The sequence below is a fragment of the Macrotis lagotis genome, chromosome 8, assembly GCF_037893015.1.
Source record: "Macrotis lagotis isolate mMagLag1 chromosome 8, bilby.v1.9.chrom.fasta, whole genome shotgun sequence".
NCBI classification, from domain to species: domain Eukaryota; kingdom Metazoa; phylum Chordata; class Mammalia; order Peramelemorphia; family Peramelidae; genus Macrotis; species Macrotis lagotis.
The window spans coordinates 14,691,057-14,710,019 of NC_133665.1; the positions used below are offsets into that span (position 1 = coordinate 14,691,057).

At 37.6% G+C, this 18,963-nt stretch overlaps 1 protein-coding gene across 1 annotated transcript in view; it reads right to left on the reverse strand.

The window, feature by feature from the left end:
- ZC3H7A (zinc finger CCCH-type containing 7A) overlaps positions 1 to 18,963 on the reverse strand; it is an 80,153-nt gene that overhangs the window by 44,828 nt on the left and 16,362 nt on the right. Inside the window, exon 2 of the mRNA XM_074196414.1 lies at positions 5,224 to 5,323. Coding sequence (XP_074052515.1) covers positions 5,224 to 5,291 — 68 coding nt within the window. The 5' untranslated portion in view covers positions 5,292 to 5,323. The remainder of the gene's footprint in view (positions 1 to 5,223; positions 5,324 to 18,963) is intronic.

Genomic DNA, 18,963 nt, shown 5'->3' on the forward strand with positions numbered 1-18,963 from the left:
GTAGAAACTATTATTGTATATAATTGGAAAACAAATATTTACATATTTTTAAAAGGCTAATTTTTAAAATGTAAAGAAAATTTAAAGAAATTAAAATCATAAATTCATTTTATCTGATACATAAATGTTTGGCAGTAATGGGTTTTAAATTAATTACTAAATCTGAAATTTTAACTTTAGAAGATACAAGCAAGAGTTCATGATTTGTTTTCCCCCATCATTCTTTAATGCATTATACTAAAAAAAGGTCTATTCATCTGATTGTTTTCAAAGAACAGTTCAATTGCCAATATTCTGATGAGTATTATCATGTGAATATAAAACTCATGCTCTAGTAAGTGAAAAGAAAATAACTTCAAATATACTTTTTTCATTAAAGTTTGTTCAGTAAAACTGTTTTCACGAATTACTAGAACATACTCTAAACATTAAAGGGGAAGAAAGAATCCATTTCAACTTAAAGCTGTTATTAAATTACAGAAATAATGGAAAGAACAATAATGTAATTACTACCTAGATAGGAAGGTTTCATATGCATAAATAAAATATAACATAAGATAGAATAATAGGAATCACGCAATATAAGCAAACAAATAGAGTAGAATACAAGTTTGGGAAATTGCTGCACAGTTCATTTTACTTAGAGAATAGAATATGTGAAGTAAATCTGGAAATATAGGGAAGAATAAAAACATGAAGAATCTCTAATTCCAGTCTAAATAATTAGAACTTATTGGAAAAGTATTTATTAGTGAAAACACTAGATGTTTCAATGGATAGAGTAATGAGTCTAGAGTCAGGAAGACTTGATTGAATTCTAGACACTTGATCAATTCAGCATCAGATACTTAAAAGATACTTATCCTCTGTTTGCCTCAGCATCCTCAATTGTAAAATGAGGCTAATAATTGCATTTAGCTTCCAAGATTGTTGTGAGCCACTGAATTATTTCATACAGACAACAACATAATCAGAGTAGGCTATTTGGAAAGCTACTCTGGGAGTAAAATTTAAAAAGGACTGAAAACGGGAGACTAGAGCAAGCAAATCAGTTAAAAGACTAAAAAAATAAACACCTAAATTGAGATGCTAATAGCAAGAATTAAACCAGATGAGGATGGATGCAAATGATAGCATGAAAGACTTAACAGGCCTTGGCAGATGGTTAGATATGAAGATTAACAGTAAGGGAGGAATCAAAGATAACTTCAAAGTTCTGAAGTAGAGTACGTGGGAGAAGGTAGAGCCATTAGCAGAAATAGTGAAGAAAGGATGAGAGAGACTATGAGAAAAAGATGCGTTCAATTTAGAGAGGACCATGAACAGTTTGAAATATACATCTGGAGATCAGGAAAAGGGTCAGAAGTAGAACTATATACAAAACTGAGTCATCTGCATGTAAGAATCATTGATGCTTTGAAAAGAGTTGAAACTACCAAAAGAGGAAGGACAAAAAGATGAAAACTCTCGGGCAGAGTTTTGGAGAAGACTTTCATTGAGGGGGTGGGAAGAAAAAAGTAAATTAACAAAAGAGGGAAGAGGTCAGAGAGGCAAGAAGATTACCAGGGCTGGAGTTAAGGGTTTGAGAAGACATCAAATAGTTTGGAATAACTGTTAAAACAAATAGAGTTAAAAAGACCGCTCTAGGGGGCAGCTAGGTGGCACAATGGATAGACCACCAGCCCTGGAGTCAGGAGTACCTGAGTTCAAATCGGGTCTCAGACACTTAATAATTACCTTAGCTATGTGGCCTTGGGCAAGCCACTTAACCCCATTGCTTTGCAAAGACTAAAACAAAACAAAACAAAACAAAACAAAACAAAACAACCACCACTTTGACATCTGATGAGGGATCCATTGAAGTCATAAAATGCTAATCTATAATAAGACCAGAAAGTGTTGTTTTATAACTTTCTCGAGAACTGTTAAATGGTGCAGTAGCAGCAGAGGACAAAATTAATAGTAAAGGCTACCCCCACACATGGGGATTAGCAATAAGGATACAATAAAGCAGTAAAAAATTCATAAATAAAATCAATTTTTATCTTTTCAAAAAGCATGACAACTGAATCAACTTAAGAAAACAAGTAAAGCTGGAATAGGGGTGATGGAGGACAAAGTAAAGCTGTCCAGCCTTATTTTTAAGTTTTTATTGAAAAAAAGTTTTTATTGAAGCAATATGCAATATATTTTGATTTGCCATTTGAGTGAGAGCTCTGCAGTAGATCAGCTTCATTTACTAAAGTAGTTAGTGAACCCATAGGGGTAAGAGAAGAGAAAAAAGTTAAGTATTTAATGATCATGAAAAAGATGATGATAAGTTCAGTAGCAGTGAAAACAAAAAAAGATAGAAGACTATGACAAGAGTAGGAAATTTCAGCATTTAAACTCTTCGAAGGAATGGGAAAACCAAGGGATAACAAAAAAGATCTAAAATAAAGCTATCCTAGAAGTTCTGCACTAAAGAGCAAAATAAAGAAAATTATATCTAGAACTGAGATCAAGGGACCATAAAATCAAACCATTTAGGAGGTTCATAAATATGGTTACAGAAGGAATGAATGGTAATGACAAAATGTACAGAAAATGTGTTAAAAGTGAGAGCAAGGGGCAGCTAGATGGCAGTGGATAGAGCACTGGCTCTGGAGTCAGGAGTAACTGAGTTCAAATGAGGGGGTCAGACACTTAATAATTACCTAGCTGTGTGGCCTTGGGCAAGCCACTTAAACCCCACTGCCTTGCAAAAACCTAAAAAAAATAAAAAATAAAAAAAGTGAGAGCAACAATTCAAATAATGCTTCTGCAACTTATTACCTGTGTAATCATAGGGAAGTTATTTAATGCTCTCTGACCTTCAATTTTCTCATTTGTAAAATGATGGGGTTAAATGATGACCTTTAAGGTACTAAGTCCTATGATTTCCTATGATAGTGAGAAGTGAAAGGGAAAAGAAAATTATAAGACATGTCAGTCACTGAACATTTTTAATATGATATCATGGGGCAGAACCAAGATGGGGCCATGAGAACAGCCTTTCCCAGAAGCTCTCTCAAAAATATTCCAAAATCCTTAAAATTATAGCTCTAATTGTTTTAGAGACAGAACCCACAGAAAAGTCCAGTCCAAGATAACCTGGAAAATTGTGGGAAAGCTCTGTTCCATGGGGGTGGAGGGGGCAGCAGTACAGCCAGGATTATCATGCCAGAGCAAAGGAGCTCCAGTCTTCTGGGAACAGTCCTCTAGGTGCTTAGATGCCTGGGGTCACAGAGGACTGGCTCCCAGCAGAAAAAGCAGTTTCCTGACCTGGCAACCCAGGAAACACCAAGTACAACTTGAAAGATCAGCAGGGAAACCTATGCCAGAGTCAGTGGGAAGCCAGCGTGGCCTTCAGCACAGCCTCAGCCATCAACATAGCTGTGGCCCTCAGCACAGCCCAGATCCCAGGTAACAAAAGCAAGTGCACAGGGCTACCTGGAAGCTGCTCCCCAGAGTGCTCAGCCCATGGAAGGTAAAGGGGTCAGGGGAGACTGTCAAGGTCTCTTCTCAGGCCCTGGAACAGGACTCTTGTTCTTTGGTCATATTCAGACATTGACTACAGTCTGGCAGCCCCCTATTCCCCCTATTGCCATCCATAGACCAGGGTACAGTCAAGAGAGCAGTCAGAGACTCACATAAGACCTTGAACTGAGGTCCTTACAGAGGTGTCCCAATAATACTCAAAAGCTCAGGAAACACCCCAAACTAGGCACAAGCTGGGGAAATGAGCAAACAGAAAAAAAAAAAAAAGGGAAGCTCACCATAGACAATTACTTTGGACGCACAAAGGATAAAAACACAGAATCAGAAAATGAGAAAGTTCCAGCTTCTGGATCTAAATCCTCCAAGAAATTTAGAAGTTGGGTATAGGCTATTTCAGAGCTTAAAAAAGATTTTGAAAATCAAGTAAGAGTGGTAAAGGGAAAAATTGGGAAGAGAAATGATAGAGAAGCAGGAAAATCATGAAAACACATCATAAGCTTAATCAAGGAGATCCAAATATAAGCTGAAGAAAATAATATATTGAAAAGTAGTTTAGGAGACAGAGCCAAGATGGCAACAAGAGAGGATCTTGTCTTAGGCGCTCTCTCATAAAACTTCAAAACTAAGGACTCTAATTAAATTTTCGTGAAAAAGACCCCACAGAGGTACCCAGTGAGGCAGTTCTCCTACTCAAGGTAACGTGGAAAAGAGCAGAAAGGCTCCATGGGGTTAGAGAGGTGGCCCACCAGAGTGAAAGAATTTCAGCCTCCTGGAGGCAGTCCCAGGGCGCTGGGAGCCATGGCTCACAACAGCAGGGGAGTTCCCTGACCTACGCCCTTGGGGAGCACCAGGCACAAATTGGGGGAACACGGGGGGGGGGGGGAACCTCTGCCAGAACCAGCATATGAAGCCCAGCCCCCATGGCATACAGTGAGCAGCATGGCCAAGGCAGTCCAGATCCAGGAAACAGAAGCAGGCAGAGCTGGTAAGGAGGAGCCCCCAGGGCATGAGCCCATTGAACCTACGGAGGGAAGTGGAGAAAGACTGCCAAGCTCTACCCCAGAACAGGAATCTGGGGTTCTGACCACATTCAGATCCTGATAGCAGTCTAGGCCCCGCCATAGAACAGCAGGGCCCCCCACCTCAGCCCCGTGGCAGAGGGGGGCACATATGGTCATTCACAAACCAGGAGGGAAGACAGAGCCTCAAACACTGAGACCCTGCAGAAGTGTCCCAAAAGCTCAGGAAGCACCCCAAAAACAGGCTAAGGCTGGGGAAATGAGCAAGCAGAGAAAAAATAGGAACACCATTGAGAAATATTTTGCCTGTGAGCCCAAGAAGGATCAAAACACTCAGTCTGAAGATGAGGAAGCACAAACTCCTGCATCTAAAGACTCCAAGAAAAACAGAAATTGGGATCAGGCTATGACAGAGCTCAAAAAAAGACGTTGAAAATCAAATGAGGGAGTTAGAAGAAAAACTGGGAAAAGAAATGAGAAAGATGCAGGAAAAACATGAAAATGAACTCAGCAGCTTAGGCAAGGAAATCCAAAAAAATGTAAATTAATATGATGTCACAAGAGACCCAGATTTTACATTCATTTCTTTTGAGGAAATAAAAATACATATTAATAGAAGCACTGTAATTATAAAATATGTATCAAATATTGCCTTTGAAAAAAGTGTAAAAGCTCAAGATCTTACTGTATAAATTGCAGTCCTTTCTTAATATCCTGTTGTCTATTTCTTCTGTCTTCAGAAACATTGGACATGTTATCCTGCACATCCAATTTCTAGTCACCCTCTGAAATAAAATGAATACATATAATCACGCAGATCAAAGCTTGATTAATAAGTGATATTATTCAGTCAAATTAAAAAATTATGTGATAAAGTATTAAAGCCAATAAATATATCTAATCATAAGTTAGAGTGACAAATTCAAATTTATAATTTAAGAGACAGAGAGAAACAAATACTAAGAAGAACAGAAAGGTGTCTTATAAAGTAATAGTAAGTGAAATCAGGAAAACCAGAATTGTGTACCCATTGATTACAACTTTATGTTTTGTCTTTTCCTATCAGAATGTAAGCTACTTGGGGGCGGCTAGTTGGCACAGTGGATAAAGCATCAGCTCTGGAGTCAGGAGTACCTGGGTTCAAATCCGGTCTCAGACACTTAATAATTACCTAGTTGTGTGGCCTTGGGCAAGCCACTTAACCCCACTACCTAGCAAAAAAAACCTTACACTTAATAATTGCCTGTGTGACCTTGGGCAAGTCACTTAACCCCATTTGCCTTGCAAAAACAAACAAAAAAGAAAGCAAAAGAATGGAAGCTACTTGAAAGCAGAGATTGTCTTATTTGTTTTTATCTACTTCCAATGTTTAGCACAGAGCCAATTACCTACTAAGTGCTTAAAAAAATACTTTCTCATTCTTTATTTTAAAGAACACTAATTTACAACAGAGATCTGGACCAGTTCAGCCATAATGGAGAACAATATGGAATTAGACAAATGGAATTCCTAAATCAAGTCAGTATTTACATTATTGGATTTATATCACAGGGAAGTCAATGTCAAACAAATCCAAAGTAGAACAAAATATTTTTAACAGCACTATTTTTAATAGCCCCAAAAGAGAAAATAATGTATAGTATATGACCAGTGATTGAGGAACAGCTAAAAAATTATAGTGTATGCATAGACAGTTGAATATAATGTTATCTTAAAAAATAAAATTAGGGGCAGCTAGGTGTCGTAGTGGATAAAGCACCGCCTTGGAGTCAGAAGTGCCTGGGTTCAAATCCGGTCTCAGACACTTAATAATGACCTAGCTGTGTGGCCTTGGGCAAGCCACTTAATCCCATTTGCCTTGCAAAAACCTAAAAAATTAAAATAAAATAAAATTAAGGGATAAGAAAGCAAACCCTGTGAGAAGGAAAATGGAAGAGGTAGAATGGGACAAATTATCTGACATTGAAGAGACCTGTGAAAGAGATTTTTACAGTGAAGGGGAAAACAAGGGAAGCAGGGAGGGAATCACAGGAATCTTACTCTCATTAGAATTGACTCAAAGAGGGAAATAATATACACTCACAGTTGGATGTAGAAATCTATCTGAAATAAGGGAAAAGGATCAGAGAAGGAGATGGGGAAGCTGATAGAAGGGAGTGCAGTTTGAGGAAGATAAAAGTCAAAAGAAAAATACTTTTGAGAAGGGACAGGGGAAAAGGAGAGAAAGTAGGATAAATGAGAAAACAGGATGGAAGAAACATAGTTGGTAAACATTACGGTGAAAAAATGTTTATGGTACATTTCTCTGATAAAGACTTCATTTTTCAGAAAACTGAGTCAAATTTATAGAAACAGGAGTCATTCCTCAATTGATAAATGGTCAAAGAATATGAACAAAGTAATCAAAGCTATCTATAATCATATAAAAATTATCTGAATCACAATTGATTAGAAGAATGCAAACTAAAACAAAGTTTGAGCTACTACTGCCTCACATTAGATTCTCTAATAAGACAGAAAAGCAAAATAATATTGAAGGAGATATGGGAAAATTAAATAGTACTAATGTATTATTTTTTGCTTTTGTTTTTGCAAGGCAAAGGGATTAAGTGACTTGCCCAAGGCCACACAGCTAGGTAATTATTAAGTGTCTGAGGCCAAATTTGAACTCAGGTCCTCCTGACTCCAGGGCTGGTGCTCCATCCACTGCGCCACCCAGCTGCCCCACTAATGTACTATTGATGTAAGTTGTATACAGATTCAACCATTCTGGAGAGTAATTTGGAAATATGTCCAAAAGACTATTATAACACCATGAATATCCTTTGGCTAAGTAAAGTACTTCTAAGTCTGTATCCCAAAGAGATAAAAACAAAAAAAGGAAAAGGACCTATGAGTACAAAAATATTTATAACAATTCTACTAATGGTAGCCAAAAACTGGAAATTGAAATGTCCATCAACTGAGGAATAGCTGAACAAATTATAGTATGTGTACATTATGGAACACTATTGTTCTATTAGAAACCAGGAGGGATGGAATTTCAGAGAAGCCTCAAAATACTTGAATGAACTGATGCTGACTGACATGAGCAGAACCAGAAGAACACTGTACAACCTAACAGCAATATGGGGATGATGATCAAACTTAACAGACTTGCTCATTCTATCAGTACAATAATCAGAGACAATTTTAAGATATTTACAATGGAGAATACCATCTGTATCCAGAAAAGGAACTATAGAGTTAGAACAAAGACCAAAGACCTTCAATTAAAAAAAAAAAGTTGTCTGATTACTACATAATTTTGCTATCTCTAATATTTTAGTTTTTCCTCAAGAATATGTTTTCATTTTGAATGTTTTACACATTCAATTTTGATCAATGTATAACATGGAAACGATGTAAAGATTATCAAACTGCCTTCTGTGGGGGGAGGGAGGGGAGGGAAGGGAGGAGGGAGAAAAAAATTGTGAAATTTTAAAACCTTACAAAAATGATAGGTAGAAACTATTATTGTATATAATTGAAAAACAAAATGTAAAAAAAATTGTGGAATGACTGAACAAATTATATAAGATTTTAATGGACTACTACTGTGCTTTAAGAAATGATGAACAGGATGCTCTCAGAAAAACATGGAAATGTTTTTGATGCAATTTGAATTAAGAGGAATTGATATAAATTGAAATGAGAGAACATTATTTACAGTAACAGCAATATTGTATGATGATCTACTATGAATAACTTAGCTATTCTCAGCAATAAAATGACTCAAGACAATTCTGAAGGATTGATGATCAAAGGTATTATCTCCAAAGAAAGAAGTGGAAAAGTCTGAGCACAGATCAAAGATGCTTTTAAAAAAAATTTTCTTGGAGGTTTTTTTGTCTGTGTTTTGTTTTACAGAAAGACTTACATGGAAATGTGTTTTGCATGACTGGGGAATTGCTTGCCTTCTCAATGAGGAGAGGAAAAAATAGGGGAGGGAAGGAAAGAATCTGAAACTCAAAATTTGTAAAAGAATGTTAAAATTGTTTTTACATGTAATTGGGAAAAAATTAAACATTAAATTGGGGGAAATGTATGCAATAAAATCTGTCCAATTTTATGTTAAAAATATAGGATATTAATGTAATTATTATGTATGAAATAATGAATGATTCAGAAAAATGTGGAAAGATTTCTACGAATTGCTACTCAAGAAAGGACCAGATACTAATATACATAAACACTATATTTGAACTATATTGTTATTCAAGTTGTGTCTGATTCTTCATCTTGGCAAAGACATTGAAATGGTTTTGTCATTGTGCTCCAATTCATTTACATATAGGAAAACTGAGGGAAACATGTTTAAACAGATACTTTTATAAATATCTGAGGCCAAATTTGAACTTGAGAAGATAAAGTCTTCTTGGCATTAGAGTCAGCATTTTACTCAGTGTGCCTGTCACCTAGCTGCTGAAATGAGTATAATAGAATAAACAAAAACTCTAAAATATCTTAAGTAAAATATAAAGGCCAATGAGGTAAAAAATTTTCTTGTTACAAATGATAAACTCTAAGAATTAAAAAGTCATATAGAATCGCTTGCAATTACCATTTAAGCAACTGGTCATGGACTTTTTTTTTTAACAGAAGGCACTACACTGGGAAGTATTTTTTGAGAACTGACTGTTATAGTTCTTTTTGTAATAGCAAAGAATTGGAAACTGAGTGGATGCCCTTCAAGTGGGAACTAACCAAACAAGTTGTAGTATATGAATGTCACGGAATATTATTATTCTATTAAAAAATGAGGAACAGAAGTGGATGAATTCATAATTAGTTCTTTGGTTGCATTTAAACCCAAGCAGTATTCTCAGTGAACTCTAATGACAGTCCAGAGCATTGTTCTTTGAATTACCAACTTGCTTTTATGTCTCTTTTTTGTCACTTCTGAGGGGTATTTCCTCAAGAAACATAGTGATTAATTTAAAATGTGTGGTTATAAAATAACCATGGGGCGGAGCCAAGATGGCGACAAGAGCGGATCCTGTCTTTGGCACTCTCTCATAAATCTTCGAACCTAAGGACTTTAACAAAATTTTCGAGCCACAAGAGGGACCCAGGGAGGCAGTTCTCCTACTCAAGGTAACCTGGAAAAGAACAGAAAGGCTCTGCTTCCGGGGGTTGGAGGGGTGGCCCAACAGAGCCAAAGAGCTTCAGCCTCCCCAAGGCAGCCCCACGGTGCTGGGAGCCTCGGCTCACAGCAGCGGGGGAGTTTCCTGAGCTACACCCCTGGGAGCACCAGGCACAAAGTGGGGGAACAGCCAGGGACCTCTGCCAGAGCCAGCACGTGAAGTCCAGCCCCCAGGGCACACAGCAAGCACAGTGGCCAAGGCAGTCCAGATCCAGGAAACAGAAGCTGGCAGAGCCTGTAAGCAAGAGCCCCCAGGGCATGAGCCCATTGAGCTAAGGGAGGGGAGTGAAGAGAGAGAGACTTCTGAGCTCTGTCCTCTGCCCCTGGAACAGGACTCTGGGGATCTGAGCACATTCAGATCCTGATTGCAGTCTAGGCCCCCCCATAGAACAGCAGCGGCCCCCCCCCACCTCAGCCCCGTGGCAGAGGTGGGGGGCACTTATGGTCATTCACAGACCAGGAGGGAGGACAGAGCCTCACACACTGAGACCCTTGTGGGAGTGTCCCAAAAGCTCAGGAAGCACCGCAAAACCAGGCCCAGGCTGGGAAAATGAGCAAGCAGAGAAACAAGAGGAACACCATTGAGAAATATTTTGCATCTAAAGACTCCAAGAAAAACAGAAATTGGGATCAGGCTATGACAGAGCTCAAAAAAAGACTTTGAAAATCAAATGAGGGAGTTAGAAGAAAAACTGGGAAAAGAAATGAGAGAGATGCAGGAAAAACATGAAAATGGAAGTCAGCAGCTTAGACAAGGAAATCCAGAAAAATGCTGAAGAAAATAGCATGCTAAAAACCAGCTTAGGTCAAATGGATAAAACAGTTCAAAAAGTTATGGAGGAGAAGAATGCTTTAAAAAGCAAAATTGGCCAGATGGAAAAATAGATAAGAAAACTCTCTGAAGAAAACAAATCCTTCAGACAAAGAACAGAACTCAGGGAGATTGATGAATTTACTGGAAATCAGGACTCAATACTTCAAAACCAAAAGAATGAAAAATTAGAAGACAATGTGAAACATCTCATTGAAAAAAACTGATAAGGAAAACAGACTTAGGAAAGATAATTTAAAAATTATTGGAATCCCTGAAAGTCATGATCAGGGAAAGAGCCTTGACATCATTTTCAAAGAATTACTACAGAAAAATTGCCCAGATATCCTAGAAGCAGAGGGGAAAATAGAAATGGAGAGAATCTACCGATCCCCCCGAGAAAAAGACCCCAAAAAACCAACCCCTAGGAATATTATAGCCAAGTTCCAGAACTCCCAAGTCAAAGAGAAAATATTACAAGCAGCCAGAAGGACACAGTTCAAATATCGTGGAGCTGCAGTCAGGACTTACCAGCAACTACATTGGAAGCTCGTAGGGCTTGGAATACAATATACTGGAAGGCAAAAGAGCTTGGAATGCAACCGAGAATCAACTACCCAGCAAAAATGAAATGTCCTCTTCCAGGGAAAAAGATGGACTTTCAATGAACCAGGGGAATTTCAAATGTTCCTGCTGGAATGGCCAGAGCTGAACAGAAGGTTTGATCTTCAAATACAGGACTCAGGTGAAGCATAGAGAGTGGAGGAGAAGGGGAAAATATGAGGGACTTAATGATGATGAACTGCATGTATTCCTACATAGAAAAATGACACTGATAATACTCATATGAACCTTCTCAATTGATAGAGCAGGTAGAAGGAAATTCTATAGATGAAGCACAGGAGAAAGCTGAATTTGAAGATAAAATATGGTGTAAAAATGGAGTCAATAGAAAAAAGAGACATGTAATGGGAGAAAGAAAAAGGAGAGGGAGAATAGGCCAAGATATTTCATATAGTAAGATTTTTCTTTATTACAATGAGCTATTGCAATGATATGGAAGGGGGGAAAGTGAGGGGGAATGAGGGAATCTTTGCTCTCATCAGAGGTGGCTAGGAGAGGAAACAGCATATATACTCAATGGGGTATAGACATCTGGAGTAAGAAGGAGGGGGGAGCAGGGGGAAGGGGTGGGGATGTGAATAAAGGAGGACAGGATGGACCATGGGGGGAGAGTGGTCAGATATAACACGTTTTCTTTTTTACTTCTTGCAAGGGGCTGGGATTGTGGGACCATAGGGCCCGGTGGATGCTGGGTCTAAGGAATGGTATGTGGACTTGGGGCCTCTTGGCCCCAGGACCAGAGATCTGTCTGCTGCACCACTCAGCTACCCTACAGCAGAATCAGAGTGAAAGGAGAGAGAAAATATAGTACATGGTAGTGGAGAAGTACAAAAGGAGGGAGTTGCTATCAGCAATGGCAATGGTGGAAAAATATGGAAGTAACTTTTGTGATGGACTTATCATAAAGAATGTGATCCACCCACAACAGAGTTGGTGGTATTGGAACAAAGACTGAAGCACATTTTTTTATTATTATTTTGGGGGAGGGTGCAGGGCAAATGGGTCTGGGTGGCCTGCCTGGGGCAGAATAGCAGGGTGATTGTTGGGTGTCTGAGGCTGGATTTGGATTCAAGTGCTCCTGGCTCAAGGGCCAATACTCTGTCCGTCACCCAGCCACCCCTACTATTATTTCTATTTTATTTTATTTTGGGTGGTTTGGTTTTTTTTTGGTTTTTGCAGGGTAGTGGGGTTGGGGTGGCTTACATGTCACACGGCTGGGTGATTGTTGGGTGTATGGGGCCGGATATGGGCTCGAGTACTCCTGGCTCCAGGGCTGGTGCTCCATCCATTGAGCCATACCTGGCCATACCTACTATTATTACTATTATTTTTTTTATTTTAATTTTTTTCTCTCCCCTTTATCACTCAAACAAGTCTATATTTTTTGGGAGAAGGGAGTATTTTGTTTACTCTTAAACAAGAATATTTATTAATGTATAAAAATACATTTGTACAAAATGAGAATAAATATTAAATAATAAAATAAAATAACCATCATAAAATGCTCTTATTCGGGCTAAGATTTTACAGTGTGTATGTATTTGTGTTTTTTTAAAATTGTACAAGTGTTTGGAGCACAAGTATGAAAGTGCCATAACATTTTGGCTTGCTAACATTACCTCCTTAAATATTCATGTCTACCACCTTCAAACTTTTTTGGAGAATCTTGCATGTGTTGTGTGGTTATGTTGCATGTATATACATGCTTGTATATATGTGTGTTTGGTGTTTTTACAGAGATAGATTTTTCTGAAAATAGGACTCAGTTAAATCTTAAAATTATATATTAGTTTCAGAAACTCCATTTCAACTTGTTTATTTAGGAGACAGTTCAGGAAGCAAGGAAGCTATTTTTTATCATGGTCAATTTACTGCATACTGAACAAAAAAACACATTGCCTTTTTGGACTTCTATTATAAGATTAATTTATAAACTATTAAGATATCTTATATTTTCTCAAGTATTACTGATGCTGTAAGCTGTAAACTATGTTGAAAATAAATTATGAAAAAATTGGAAAAAATGAGGAGCAGGAGGATTTTAGAAAAACCTGGAAACACTTAAATGAACAAAAATGAGCAGAATCAGGAGAATATTATACACAATAATAGCAACATCAGCTATGATAGACTTAAGAGTTCTTCTCAGTCATACAGTAATCAGATTCTAAAAGACTTGTATCATCTGTCATCCACATCCAAAGAAAGAATTATGGAATCTGAATACAGATCAAAGCACACCATTTTAACTTTTTTAAATTTGATTTTTCTTTTTCCTTTCTCATAGTTTTTCACTTTTGTTCTGATTCTTCTTTCAGACCATGACCAATATGGAAACATGTAACAACTGTGCCTGTATAACCTCTATCATATTATGTGCTATCTTACGATGGGGGGGACAGGGAGAAAACCTCAGAAAAATGAATGTTGGAAACTATCTTTACATGTAATTGGAAAAAATAAAACACTATTAAGATTAAAAAAAGAGAACTGACTGCTGTGGCAAAAGAAAATGTGTCCTTTTTTTCCCTTTTTAAAATATCATTTTATTGTTATCTTTTTTATTTACAGCACCTTCATTTCCAAATAAATCCTTCCATCTTGCTTATCCCCCATGTAACAAAGTTATCGCTTTTTGGTGGAGAACATTAAAGCACTGTTGGTGAAATTGTGAATTGACTTAACCATTCTAGAGAGCACTTTGGATCTATGCCCAAAGCACAAAAAAACTGTGCATACCCTTTGATAGAGCAATACCATTACTAGGTCCTGTATCCCAAAGCTAAATAAAATATACAGAGAACTATTCAAATTTATAAGATTATATGTCATTCCCCAATTGATAAATGGTCAAAGGATATAGACAGGCAGTTTTCAGATGAAGAAATTGAAACTACAGTCATATGAAAAAATGCTCTAAATCATTATTGATTAGAGAAATGTACATTAAATCATCTATGAGGTACCATACTCAGATTGGCTGAGATGACAAAAAAGGGAAACAATGTTGGAAATGTGGAAAAAATTGTGACATTAATGCACTGTTGGTGGAGATATGAACTGATCCAGTCATTCTGAAGAGCAATCTGGAATTATGCCCAAAGAATAATCAACCTATCATACCCATTGATCCAACAATACCAATACTAGGTCTATATCCCAAAGAGATCACAAAAAAGAAAAAGAAAAAGATCTACATGTTCAAGGATATTTATAGTAGCTCTTTTAGTAGTGGCAAAAAATCAGAAATTGAGGGGATGTCCATCAACTGGGGAATGACTGAACATGTTTTATAAATTTTATAGAATGCAGTTGTTATATAAGAAATCATGAAAGGGGCAGCTAGGTGGTGTAGTGGATAAAGCACTGGCCCTGGAGTCAGGAGTACCTGGGTTCAAGTCTGGTCTCAGACACTTAATAATTACCTAGCTGTGTGGCCTTGGGCAAGCCACTTAACCCCATTTGCCTTGCCAAAAATAAATAAATAAATAAATCTAAAAAAAAATAAATCGAGCAGTCAGACTCTAGAGAAGCATGGAAATAATTACATGAACTGATGCTGAGCAAAGTGAGCATAATCAGGAGAACATTATTTTTTAATAACATTGTGGGATAATAGGCTATGATAGATAAAGTTCCTTTCAGCAGTTCAGAGATCAAGGACAACCCTGAGAGACTTGGTATGGACAATGCCATTCACGTCTAGAGAAAAATCTATGAAAAGAATGCAGAACAAAGCATACCATGCTCACTTTTTAAAACTTTCATATTTTTCGTTCCTTTTTCATGGTTTTTCCCCCTCTAGTTCTAATTCCACTTTCACAACATTACAAGGCAGCTAGGTGGTGCAGTGGATAGAGCAGGACAGGGGTTCAATCTACCTTCAGACACTTGACTCTTACTAGCTATTTGACCTTGGGCAAGTCACTTAACTCTGAATGCCTCACATCCAGGACCAGCTCCAGTCATCCTGATTCATATCTGGCCACCAGACGCAGATGGCTCTGGAGGAGAAAGTAAGACTAGTTACTTAGTCCAGTATACCCTCATTCAAATCCAGTTCATGTGCTTGTCATGTCCTCACCTCCCTGATGTCATGGCCTTTTTCCAAAATGAAGGACATTCAATTGGGGGATGGCTTAACAAACGTATATGCATGTCATGGAACACTATTGTTCTATTAGAAACCAAGAGGGAAGGGAATTCAGGGAAGCCTGGAAGGATTTGCATGAACTGATGCCGAGTGAGATGAGCAGAACCAGAAGAACATTGTACATCCCTAACAGCAACATAGGGGTGATGATCACCCTTGATGAACTTGTTCATTCCATCAATGCAGCAATCAGGGACAATTTTGGGCTATCCACGACGGAGAATACCATCTGCATCCAGAAAAAGAATTGTGGAGTTTAAACAAAGACCAAAGACTATTACCCTTAACTTAGAAAAAAAAACTTATCTTTTTATGTAATTTTGCTAATACTTTATTTTTCTTCCTTAAGTATATGATTTCTCTCTCATCACATTCAACTTAGATCAATGTATACCACGGAAACAATGTAAAGACTAATAGACTGTCTTCTGTGGGGGGGTGGGGAAAGGGAAGCAAAATTAGAGGGGAAATTGTAAAACTCAAAATAAAAATCTTTCTTGAATAAAAAAATGAAGGACAAATATCAATATGTTAATATGCTAAACACAAATGTACATGTACAACTTGTACCAGATTGTATACTGTCATGGAGAGGGGTAGGGGGAGGATAAGTAGAAAAATGTGGAATTCATAAACTTACAAATGAATAAAGGTTGAAAAACGACCATTATATGTAATTGGAAAAATAAAATTATTGCAGATCTAATCACATTCGGCTCCTACTGAATAAACTTCCTTATTATAAGCCACACCATTTGACTTTTAAAGACTTTCACAATCCCTATAGTCCTACCCTATCCTTGTCTTTTCTTTCTTACACATGGTGCTCCATTATCCATTTCCATACCTTTGTATTGTTCTGCCTCATGCCTGGAATGTAATCCTTCTTCCATCCTCAAGACTTGGTTCATATGCTACCTTCTCCATAAACATTTTCTTTATCCCTCTCTCACCTACCTCCACAAAACTGATAGTACCCTCCTTGTCTGAACTGCCTATTTATTTTGCAATTATTCTATGTTTACCAAATTTCCCCTCCTCTCATTTCATCCCCTTTCTGACTTTGTCCCAACACTCAGCTAAATTCCTCTCTCCAAAGTTATCAATATGATCTCTTCATTTCACTGCCAAATCCAATGACTTTTTCCACCATCTTCATCCTTTTTTTTTTTTTACATCTCTCTGTAATATAACACTGTGGATCACTCCATTCTGGATATTTTCACCTCTATGGGTTTCATGACACTGTTGTCTCTATATTCTCTTCCTATCTGACTTACTCATTAAATCTTCTCTGCTGGAACATCATTCATATCCCAGTCTCTGAGGGTACACCCTAAGACTCATATCCTGGAAATGAGTTTATCTTATATACTCTATTACTCATCAGCTCACATGTGTTAATTCTCTTTATGGGATAATTCTCAAATCTATATAACCATGACAAGTCTCTCTCCTAAGTTCTAAGTATGTATCACAAATTGTCTATTGTACATCTTGATCTGGCTGTTTCATAGGCATCTCAAACTCAATATATCCAGAATATACTTCATTATCTTTTCTCCAAACCCATTCGACCCCCAAATTTCCCTATTTCTGTCAAGGGGAATGACATGGTCAGATGGCCATTCTTCCAGTTACTCAAGTCAACAATTTTAGTGTTATCTTCAACCACTCACTCTAGTTTTTCATTCTTTTGATATTGTTTTATTGTGTCTAGATTCCTAGAAAAGTCATTTGTTTCCTTTAACGCTATTCTACATTTGAAGGGTTTGTTTTCTTCAGAGAGCTTTCTTATCTCCTTTTCCATCTGGCCAATTCTGCTTTTTTAAGGTATTTTTCTCATTAAATTTTTGAACTGATTTTTTTTTCATTTGACTAAACTAGTTTTTAGTATGTTATTTTCTTCAGCACTTTTTTTTTGGATCTCCTTGATTAAGCTGTTGACTTGGTTTGCATGTTTCATTTCTCTTCCCAATTTTTCCTCTACCTCCCTTACTTTTCTTTTTTTTTTAAGTTTTTACAAGGCAAATGGGGTTGAGTGGCTTGCCCGAGGCCACACAGCTAGGTAATTATTAAGTGTCTGAGACCAGATTTGAACCCAGGCACTCCTGACTCTAGGGCCAGTGCTTTATCAACTGTGCCACCTAGCCACCCCCCTTACTTGATTTTTAAAATCTTTTTTGAGCTCTGAAACAGCCCAAATCCAACTTCTATATTTCTTGGAGGATTTAGATGCAGAAGCTGGAACTTTCTCATTTTCTGAATCTGTATTTTGGTCTTCCATGGGACCAAGGTAATTGTCTATGATAGGGTTCCTTTTTTTTTTTTTTCGTTTACTCATTTCCCCAGCCTGTGCCTGTCCCGAGCTTTTGAGTATTATTGGGGACACCCCTCCCCACAAGGACCTCAGTATGTGAGGCTCTGACTGCTCTCCTGCCTCTGCTCTGTTTTGTGGATGGCAATAGAGGGCTCCCACACTGTAACCAGGGTCTGAATATGGCCAAAGCACAAGAGACCTGTCCCAGGGCTAGAGGAGAGACCTTGACAGTTTCCCCCTCCCCCCCACCCCCTTACCTTCCATGGGATGAGCACTCTGGTGGTAGCTGCCAGGTGCCTCAACCACTCACTCTCAAAGACCATATATGTAAGTTGCCAAATTCTGTAACTTCTACCTCTACAACATCTCTCCCATCTTCCCCTTTTTTCTTTTCTATTTATATAATTACTACTCTATTTTAGGTCCTATTCATTTCTTCTCTGCACTCTGAGTGGTCTTCTTCCTTCAAGGCTCTTCCCACTCTAATCTATCCTCCATACACCTGACAAAGTGATTTTTCTAAAGGATAGATCTGACCATGTCATTCCCCTATTTAATAAAGTCCCAAGGCTACCTATTATCTGTAGCATCTAATATAAACTTCTCAGTTTGGCATTCATGACCTGAACCCATCCTACCTTTCTAACCCTCTTACATAGTACTAGCTATCACATAAACTTTGGTCCAGCAAAACTTGCCATTTTATCAGTCCTAACACATGGTGTTAAATTCTTGACTTTATACTAGCTACCACCTTCATGCCTGGAATACATTCTCTTCATTTCCATTTTTCAGACTTCCTAGTTCCCTTCAAGGTTCAAGTTCCACTTTTAATTTGAAGTCTTTCCTGATCCCAGATGTTAGTGCCTCCCTCATCCCTATTACCCAGTATTTGCTTGCTTATATATCTAATATTTATATATGGTGTTTTACTTCAAGAGATTGTAAGCTTTCCAAGATCAAGAACTGCTTTGTTTTTGTCTTGTATAACAGGTATCTGGCATACAGTAGATATTTGATAAATGTTTGTTGATTGAAGTTAATCAAGAGATAAAAGGATTTGACAGTGCATGGTAGGAAATGAGATACAGTCCTAACTTTTCTATACTGCTAAAGGTTACTAAATTACCACAAACTAGCTATAGGGACTATTTATATGCCCCACGTAAAGCTCAAACTCAACATGTTTCAAATAAAACTTAGTACCTCTCCCCCAAAATCTACAGTCCTTTCCAATTTCCTAATTTCTGTCAGATCCTTTTATTTGAAACTATGATTTTACCCTGACATCCCTTATCAAGTGCTTCAAGCTCTAAAGTCTCCTTCAAATTC